The 10,000-nt window shown below is 45.8% G+C and overlaps 1 protein-coding gene across 3 annotated transcripts in view; it reads left to right on the top strand.

Annotated features, from left to right (window-relative positions):
* Nucleotides 1-10,000, top strand: part of unc5b (unc-5 netrin receptor B) — a 50,512-nt gene that overhangs the window by 27,118 nt on the left and 13,394 nt on the right. For all 3 annotated transcript variants that reach the window (XM_023425892.2, XM_023425891.2, XM_023425890.2), the window contains exons 2-7: nucleotides 5,684-5,914; nucleotides 6,224-6,367; nucleotides 6,850-6,953; nucleotides 8,057-8,237; nucleotides 8,395-8,562; nucleotides 8,990-9,154. In XM_023425892.2, the coding sequence (XP_023281660.1) occupies nucleotides 5,684-5,914; nucleotides 6,224-6,367; nucleotides 6,850-6,953; nucleotides 8,057-8,237; nucleotides 8,395-8,562; nucleotides 8,990-9,154 (993 nt within the window). The remainder of the gene's footprint in view (nucleotides 1-5,683; nucleotides 5,915-6,223; nucleotides 6,368-6,849; nucleotides 6,954-8,056; nucleotides 8,238-8,394; nucleotides 8,563-8,989; nucleotides 9,155-10,000) is intronic.

Here is a 10,000-nt window from a genome sequence, read left to right as displayed (position 1 = left end):
CACGCACTGTCCTGCTCACACATTCAATGATTTTCCATCAAACGTCGAAATCACGCGTCTCTGCACTTCATCTTTTCCGTCACTCGCCTGGTTCTTCTCTCTCCTCGTGTAGCGAGTTGTTTTCAGGCTGATGAGGATGAGGTCAGTCTGAATATCAATCACTCAATGTAATTGTCCTTTAAGGAAGGCAAGGAGAGACTGTCTCCCTCCATCCATCTCTGTCTCTTTCGACCTGGCTCTGTGTGTGTGTGCGTGGCGTGCGCAACTCCACCCCGGGGCTTCCTCGCAAGAATGATGATAATGAGGTAAATTGGGTGAGGATGATGGATATATGGTAAGCCAGTCAATGTTGCATAATGGCTGCTGATCACTCTATTTATTGGCCTTGTTTCCTCTACCAGCGGCATTGTCATATTTGACTGTCTGTCCTCACAGCTGTTTGTCCTTAGTGGGCGCAGCAAGCCGGTTGTGCTTCATAGCTCTGGGCCATAGCTCTTTCTCTATGCGTGTATGTTTGCATTTAAGGCTGGATGTCATTTGAAGTCGACTGGAGCTGCACAAAGTGCTTTGAATCTAGCAGGCAGGAGGATTGGAGTCAGGGGAGGGCAAGAAGAAAAGCACTCCCATGTCAGACACCAAACTGGAAAGCGGATGGGAGGAGGTGGGACGCTGGGCTGTTATTTGTTTGTTTTTGACCTCATAGGACGCAGAAAAAAGAAAGAAAGAAAAAAAAAAAGAGATTCCTGATCTTGCCAAACACAGCTCGTCCCCGTGTCGCTTACAGTGATTCTCTGTTGTTTGGCTGCTCTATTCTTCCTCTTTCTATGCATTATTCTCTCTTGCTCTTTTCTCTCCCACTTCTGAGAGCAGTGTTGGGATAGTGAGGGCACTGGAGGGGACAGTAATGACTAACTCTGTAAAGGTAATGATAAAGTACAGACGCTTTAGACTCTGCTCAGGCTGGAGGCGCTGGGGCTAAGAAAATTACAGTTGTCCGTGTGTGTGTGTGTGTGTGTGTGTGTGTGTGTGTGTGTGTGTGTAAAAGAGAAAGAATGAGAGGCAAGAGAAAACAGAGGGTGGAGACAGACAGGTCACCGAAAGAATAACAGAGACAGTTTCAGTCACACTTGAGACAGACAGACATTGCTGTGATTTATGTTCCTCACCAATTATAGCAGTCCGGTATTATGTGTGTGTGTGTGTGTGTGTGTGTGTGTGTGTGTGTGTGTGTGTGTGTGTGTGTGCGTGCGTGCGTGCGTGCGTGTGTGTGTGTGTGCACTTTGTGTCTACTGCGTCATCTCTCTCGTCTCCAAGTGTCTCTTGACCTGTCTTTGGCCAGCGCTTCTGTCTTCCCATCTTGTCACCTTTGTCCAGCTTCCCTCTCTCCCTCTCTCTCTCTCCCACGCATTATTGCCTTCTAGTGTGGCCTCGCTCCACCACTGTCACTCTGACTCTCAGTTACACTGTAGTGAGCCTACTCCTACTCCAGCCGCACAGTCACCGACGGAGGGATCTCCTTCAGTTACACCATTTGAATTTAGCATGCATGAAAAAAAGAGTCGGTGAGAACGTACTGTATAAGCATAGGTTGTCATCTCTTGTCTGGGTCTATGTGAGTGTGTGTGTGTGTGTGTGTGTGTTCATGCGATTGTATGCTCCACAAAAGAATACCCAGAAGCTTGTGTTTGCTTTCTAGCTGTCTGCTGTCTATCATTAGAGTAATAAAAGACTTGCTGTGCTGCACGGCGAGGAGTTCTTGTCTCTGAGGCTCCTCCATTCTGCACAAATTGCCAGCTGCTGAGTTCTGATGGATGTTTGTACGCTGGCCCAAAAACACAGGTTCCACTTTAAACCCCCAGCTCCATTATCTCAGAGGGAGATGGGGAAGGGGGGTGGGGGTGGGGGATGAGGGGGGTCTGTCTGTTTGTCTCCTACCTCTGTCATGCAAAAGTGTTTTAATTAAATTGCACAGGCCCCAGAACACATACGCACACATACACACACACTCTGCACAGAGAGAGAGAGGTTTACCCAAATATGCAGGGCTCTCCTCCCATTCTGTCTCCGTCTGAAGCGTCTCTGCTGCCATTCCTCCTCTGCCTTCCTTCCTTCCCTCTCTCTCTCTCTCTCTCTCTCTCTCTGTGCCCCCCTCTCATCGTGCCTGAAGAGTGACAGGCTGTGTTTTTCAGCCGATGTTTGAACACCGAGCGATCAATACCGGACAAAGGGAAAGAGCGGGGGTGAGGGGTGGGGAGGGGCAACACAATTGGTTATTGACAGAGAATTCAAAGTCTGAAAGACTGGAGGCGACAGCTTCGTAAGAGGAGGGTAAGGGGATGTGAGGAGAGAGAAAAACACAAGACGGGGAGGAGAGGATTGTGAGAGAGGCACGATGATGAATGCGATTCATGCTCATGGTTAAGCATGACTTTGAGATGTGTTAACTTTCATTATTCATACTTGCTTGTCTTTACCTGCGTGAGTACCCACTTACAGTGTAGTAGGTGGTTAATTGAGTGTGTGTAAGTGACATAAAGTGAGGATCCTGACAGGGTGTGACCTGTGGGTGCAGGAACAAGTGTGTGTACGTTGTGAGTGTGTATGCATGGATTCATGTGCATGTTTTTGTGTTTATTATTGTTTTGTTGTCCTGCTCTGAGCTCTCCCTGTGTTTCTCATGTGTGTCAGTGACAGAATTTAGCATGATGTTGTCCTCGTGTTTGCAAGGTGTAGAGCAAAAGTAAAATTTAAGTTTTTTTTAGTTCATCCATCAAAACAGAGACAAATACAGCATTTTATAATATACAGAACCCCCATGTAAAACAAATGCAATCAGAGAGATCACAGGAATTTAAGACGGGACCGGTGTGACAACTACTGTCAGTTTTAGAAAGGGTGCACAGTTAATTACAGAAAATCATGTGTCACACACGTTTCCACAATTTCTGAAAGTGTGACCTTGTCATATTAAATGTTAGTATACTTGAGATTCCCCTGAAATTCCTAGTGTGAGATATCACAACATTCACTGTGTAAAGTGATATGTTGAGGTGGAGAAGCCAGGGAATAAAACATCGCACGGCACCATCTTTAACAAAAAAGGCAGTTAGACAGGGGCAGAGTGTCATAACTTTAGATTTGATCGTCATCTGTCACTGGTTTATCCAGCTGATGAGAAATGATTTGCTTTTGTAACTGGGTAAGTTTGTTTTTTGCATCTATTTTTGCTGCATATCTATCAGAAATCCAACAATGGAAAGGAGAAGGGAGGAGGTGGGAGGTGAAAAACAGTAAACCCTCCCAGTGCAAGAAAAATAACTTTCTTTTCTGAAATTTACAAGATTCTTATATCTATAATCATCACCAAAAGAAGTTTTTCTTTACTGCACAGCGTAGGTGGAGGGGGGGAGGGGGGGAGCGTGCAGCGTTGAGGGTTCATTTAGGGGTCACGGGTTAGTGAATAAATGTAGTCGACGGTAGGAGAAGTGACTGCAGAAGAACAAGGATGCATGTGTGAGAGTGACGGACTGGAGGGAGGCAGAAACAGAGAGAGGGTGACAGGTCCGTCCAGGATTGCTGTTGGGCCTGGAGCAGCTGTTGCCCTTTCTGTCTGTCCTGTAGCCACAGCGCTACCAGGCTCTGAGCTGTGGGCAGTGCTGCCTCAGACTCGTCTGTCCCCGCTGGCCCTTTCGTGGTGGAGGAGGTTTGGGTCAAGAGATACCCACACCTGAAGACGGTACGGGCCTCTTGAATTTCTACTGGTTTGAATCCTGCCACAACTTTCTCTCCCACTTCCTTCATGCTTCTGTGTTCCTCTTTGCTTTCCCCTAATGTCTCAGACAGAATCTGTCAAGGGGAACAGCGGGATGGGGGGTGGGGTGGGGAAGTGCTCGTGTTCCTAAAATAGGAGATGGTATCTTTCTAAGTAGTTTCTCTTGTTCCCTGGTTGTGGCATAAATGATCAAGTTGGGCTCGATTCATTTTGAAGACTGAACACTGCAAATTAGCCCGGTTTAAATCTCGTCGTGGAAAAGCCGCTGCTCCTGCCCTCAAATCTCTTTTTTCTTTACCCACTGAATGTAGAGAGTGAGGTTTAAAAACTGTAGCACTGTGAGACTGCTGTGTAAGAAAAGCACAATTACCCATGAGCTGTGTTCAACTGTGTGTGTGTGTGCGTGTGTGTGTGTGTGCGTGTGTGTGTGTGTGTGTGTGTGTGTGTGTGTGTGTGTGTGTGAAGGGAGGAAAGTGCACTGGGCTGGATATGCCCTTACCGTTTTGGCATCTCCTGACTGGAGCCGAGTCGACCCCGTCAATCCCCTGCACTCCGCTCCAGTCTTCCATTTAATGCATATTGAATTCAGATCATTTTCGTAAGCAGAACAAAGTTTTCTATTGGAAGGTCAGACCCATTAACAATTTATAAGAACCTGAATTTACCTGAAAGAGAAAGTCAGAAAGTGATTATAAGAGTTTGATAGTTGCACTGCAAACAAAGAGAGAGAACATTTAATTTATTGGTTTTTGTAACACACCTTAACAAGGTGTGCTTGATAGATGTGTCAGGATTCGGGCCGGTCATTATATCTACACTGTGGACAATGTTTATTCTTAGTCTGCCTGTGCTTCAGTGTTTGTGCCCCAGTACACAATGATACGATCCAGCTGATGGACATACACGAGTTGTGGCTGAGCTTGCATCATAGTCTGCCGCCCTGCAGCCCTGTAAACAGACGAGTCTGACTGACACAGAATGTTTGAGTCCGACGCCAGCACCAACAGCTGGAGAAAATGATTAACGATCGGTGATGTTATGTGTTTGACAGTTGAAGTCGTTATATCATTTAACATCATTATAATACGCTTGAAACTGTCAAGTCAGTTTTATTTACACAGACCAAAATCACACATTTGTCTCAAGTGTGTACAGGAAATGTGCTGACCCAGGAATTTTTAAAAAACAATGTAGTACATAGCTAAGGTATCATTGCAGACACATAAATCTGTCCACTGCTGGGAAAGAAGTGGTAACCAATAACATTGCAGGATTGATGTACTGCCTGAGATCTATCCGTCACTATCAGAGTAACAAGTCCGAGTGAAGAGGTCACAAATATCGTGTCCTTCCTGCCAGGAGAAGCTCTTTGCAGCATTGCCAGGAGGGATGTGTCACATCGGAAATGTCAGGGGATAATGTGCGATCAACGGGACCTGTCCGTGGAAGGTCAGCAGCTCTCCTCCCAGCTGAGAGGCATGGACTCATCCAGGGAGACCAGAGCAGGAGGCTTGCATTGACCAGATTACTGGCAATAATGTCACGGTGACACTCCATTTATAGTTCGAGCTGTCAGCACCTTAAATGTCTTGGTGAAATACACTAACAGGGCTGCCTTAATGTAAACAGTCAAACAGACAGAATTCTGTTGACAGAATTGTCCATACATGCCCCAAAGGTGGATTGAGACAAGCTGTCACACACACACATGTAATCCCTCTAGTTATGTGATAGCTTATTGATCCCCATGGGATGAATTTGTCATTTTGTTTATTTCTTACCTCCCCGACAGGGAGGTCAGAGTGGAGGATCTCCCCAAAAACTGATGGAAACTTTGCAACGCTCCGGTAGCAGGGAGGCGCTTTAACTCAGGTCAATCACTTGAATCACTCCTGTGTTCTGTGTTTTCAGAGAGCAGCGACTACAGCGAGGCCGAGGTCCTCCCTGACTCCTTCCCGTCAGCGCCGGCAGAGCCTCTCCCAGAATTCCTGCTGGAACCGGAGGACGCTTTTATCGTAAAGAATCGGCCGGTCCAGCTGCGGTGCCGGGCGTCACCGGCCACGCAGATCTACTTCAAATGCAACGGAGAATGGGTCAATCAGAACGATCACATCACCAGAGAGAGCCTGGACCAGATCACAGGTAATACATACACACAGAGAGATGCACTGGGAACTACACACACACACACACACACACACACACACACAGTAATGTCACCTTGTATTTCACAAACATAAACATCATACTCAATTAGAAGCATAATTTTCAACTACATAATCCATTAGCTCCTATAGGGTTTTTATTTGCACATTAACTGCTTTTGGCCTGCAGCCAATGCATTGTTTATATGCACTGTGAAAAATATGCCTCACTCCTCTCTCTCTCTCTCTCTCTCTCTCTCTCTCTCTCTCTGTCTCTCTCTCTCTTGCTCCCTCTCTCTCTGCACAGGTCTGGTGGTGAGGGAGGTGGACATCTCGGTGTCGAGGACCCAGGTGGAGGAGCTGTTTGGGCTGGAGGACTACTGGTGCCAGTGTGTGGCCTGGAGCTCGGCTGGCACCACCAAGAGCAACCGTGCCTACGTTCGCATCGCATGTCAGTATCAAGGCCGTGTGCATGTGCGAGCGCGTGTGTGTGTTCGTGTGACAGAGAGAGAGAGAGAGAGAGAGAGAAAGAGAGAGACTGAAAGCTAGGAAGAAAGAGAGACAGCAGAAGGGCAAATGTCTCTGACTTTTTTTCTTGTCACATGTGTCAGCTTAAGTATATATGCAAATACATTTTGCTGTAGCACTCCATCTCAGTCCCCTGTGGTAATGTGTGGCATAGTGTGATTGACACTGTGCATGTTTATGAGGATATGAAGGAAAAAAAAAAAAAAAAACGACAGAGTGACAGAGGCTTTTTGGGGCTTTGTCTGGTGCGTGTGTGTGCATGTGTGTGCGTGTGTGTGTTTGTGTTTGTGTGTGTGTCTCTGTGTTTTTGTGACAACCAGTGTCACTAAGATAAACAGGGTGTCACTCTGCTGTCATGAGGCAGCCTTCACTAATTGCTGACTACATCTGTGTCACCCACTGTAGACCTGAGGAAGAACTTTGAGCAGGAGCCGCTGGGGCGGGAGGTGCGACTCGAGCAGGAAGTGCTGCTGCAGTGCCGCCCCCCGGAGGGCATGCCCGCCGCTGAGGTAGATCTCGCTCTCATCACCCGACCATCTCCTGTGATAGTCTTTCCTCCGGGGTTAAAATTGTGTTCTTGATTTCTGAAGGGTAATAAATAGTTCTAATACGTTTAGTTTTTGTGGTGTGTCGCAAGTCCACGAGACAGCAGAGATCTAACTGATCAATAATCAATCATACAAATTTACGCTCTACAGTCTGCAACAACATAAAGAAAAAGGGAGCAAAGTAAAGGGCAAGACACTGAAGTTTGAGAGATTTAAGTCTCTTCAGCTACGTGGCACCGTCAAAGAATGATCAGTAATAATGTTCTTAGTTATTTAAGCAACAAAGCCAAAAAAAAAAGGCTGCACTTAAATCCACTTAATGTCATGATTTCACACTGAGCTGCTCTAACTGTACGACACTGCATCAGACAGTTTTACTTCTCTCATAAAACAGCAGTGCAACAATATATTCAAAAAGAAAACAAATTATTCAGAAATGTGTGATTTTTATGACTTTGTAAATATTTATGTTCTGCCTTTTTAGTGGCTTAATAGCAGAGTTATTATGGGAGATAAAAAGTACATAGTGTGAAAGCGTAAAAGCATGATATGTGATCACAGGAGAGCATTTAGTTGCACAGTAAATCCTCATTGTATTATTTGTGGTTGTTTGATATGTTATGTTGTGTCCTTCAGTGATGAAGAGGATATGTCAATAATAAAAGTGAGTTTGGCCAAAAGAAGCCACAGATGATATTTTTCGAACCTGAGAAAGATCAAATATTGACAATGTCTGATCAATAGCGAAGTCACTGTGTGAAGCGTGTTGCTATGGCTTAATATTCTGCAGGTTTATAGTGTTTGCTGAAAGGGTCTGTGTGTGGCGTGCTGACTCATGTTTATGCATACACACCTGCTGATTTGTACGATGATTTATGTGAAGAAATATCTGCCAAAAGAATTAAAGGGAGTGAGAGTTTTAAATTAAATTATTTTAACAAAGTTCTTGATTTTTTAAACCAGTGGGGTGTGTGTGTGTGTGTGTGTGTGTGTGTGTGTGTGTGTGTGTGTGTCTGTGTGTGTGTGTGTGTGTGTGTGTGTTGTCTATTCCCACTTCTCCGCAGGTGGACTGGCTGAAAAACGAGGATGTCATCGATCCGTCACAGGATTCCAACTTCCTGATCACCATCGATCATGATCTGATTATCAAACAGGCCAGACTCTTAGACACCGCCAACTACACCTGTGTGGCTCGTAACGTGGTGGCCAAAAGACGCAGCAGCACCGCCACACTCATTGTTTATGGTAACACACGTGTTTTTTCCTCACAGCTCACTCGTGAAGCTAAACCTCCTGCTATTCATGACAGATGTTTGCTATGATGCAGAACTATGAAGTGTTGGTTTCTGGGAGATTTTGATGGATTGGTCTATTAATCTTTGCCCATCTGTCTCTCTGTCAGTGAGCGGAGGTTGGTCTTCTTGGACTGAATGGTCAGAGTGTAACGCTCAATGCGGGCGGGGTTGGCAGCGACGAACACGCAGCTGCACCAATCCCGCCCCTCTGAATGGAGGAGCCTTCTGCGAGGGTCCGCCCTTCCAGAGAGTGACCTGCACCACACTGTGCCCAGGTGAACATCTGTATTATTTACATGTTCAGATGAAGCACACATGCACTGGAATATCGGGAGATTCCCCAAACGGACCGTTTTGCAGGAGCAGAATTTTAAAACTGAAGCCAGGACAGAATAACATATGGTCATTTCATCATGTAACTGTGAAGTTGTGTACATCAGGAACACAGTTATGATTTACTGTCACACACTGTTCTGGGTCTTCCTGCCTCACAGACCAGGTGTCAGACCATCCTGACTCCAAAGTTATTTAAACTCCTCAAATTTCAGAATGTATTTTGCAAATTGCAAAATCATGCACCTCAAGCCATTACATACAGTATGCATCATGCTGCCTTATAATGCCATACCCAGTTCCCTTCTACCTGGAATGATGCAAGTATTGAGCTATAAAATGACTCACATCTCCGCTGTCTCGTTCCAGTGGATGGAGGCTGGACAGAGTGGGCAAAGTGGTCCGCCTGCGGGACAGAGTGCACCCACTGGCGCAGTCGCGAGTGCCAAGCCCCCCCACCCAGGAACGGAGGAAAGCACTGCAGCGGCAGCATGATGGAGAGCAAAAACTGCACTGAAGGGCTGTGTACACGAAGTAAGTCACAAGATCAATGTATTTGAGCTGGGGTGGTTGTTAAATGTCAAAAGAGAGTAAATATTTGGTTGATTTATATTTCCTGATGTAATGCATCCTAATTCTTCACTTGGTCAGTACAGATCAGCATCTGTGAGATTTAGTTCACCAGTGCAGATAGTTGAGCCGTCTAATATCTGAAGGAAAGTGGTGTTTCTGAGGTTTCTATAGGGGTCAGTTCCCTAACAGCCTATTTGCTGCCTCAGGTGGTTTTGGAATTGATAATAGCAAACCTTGCAGTCAGAGATTGTTTTGCTCGTTGCTCATTTTTATAGGGTGTATTTTATTTCAAAGCCATTGTACAGAACTATATTTCAAGGGTGTTTAGCCATTGTAGCTTGATGAGAGCGCAAATGACATAGAGAGAGCTGAAAAGAACATCTCGGACAGATGTTTCATGAGGGAGAATTTAGGTTCACAAAGAGAGAAGGCAAGTGATCCACATCTTTAAAAGCACAGATGGAGAGAGAGAGGAATACAGATAGAAGCAAGTGCACGCTAGGGGAGTGCATGGAGTGGGAAGTAAGCATGACACGGCCAAGTTGAAAAATTAGCACAGAGAAGAGCATATGAGAGTGAGTCAGACTCGCACTGACACCCAGTGTGCAGCCCGTGATGAGCTGGGAGGAATCCAGCTGACAGCGCATTAGAATCTTAGAGACGCACATCCACAGAGGCAGCGAGATACGTTCAAGTGCACACATAAAAAAAATAAAAAATAAAAAAAAACACGCACACAAGGCACAAAGCAACACACCAAAGCATACAGACAAGCCTCGTAAATGCAAGTGCGGGGGGAGGGGGGGG

This window comes from Seriola lalandi, unplaced genomic scaffold, assembly GCF_002814215.2.
Source record: "Seriola lalandi dorsalis isolate HSWRI2012SDOR001 ecotype SW California unplaced genomic scaffold, Sedor1 jcf7180002054795, whole genome shotgun sequence".
Taxonomy (NCBI): domain Eukaryota; kingdom Metazoa; phylum Chordata; class Actinopteri; order Carangiformes; family Carangidae; genus Seriola; species Seriola lalandi.
The sequence above is the reverse complement of the archived record's forward strand: the minus strand, read 5'-3'. Positions and strand labels throughout refer to the sequence as shown.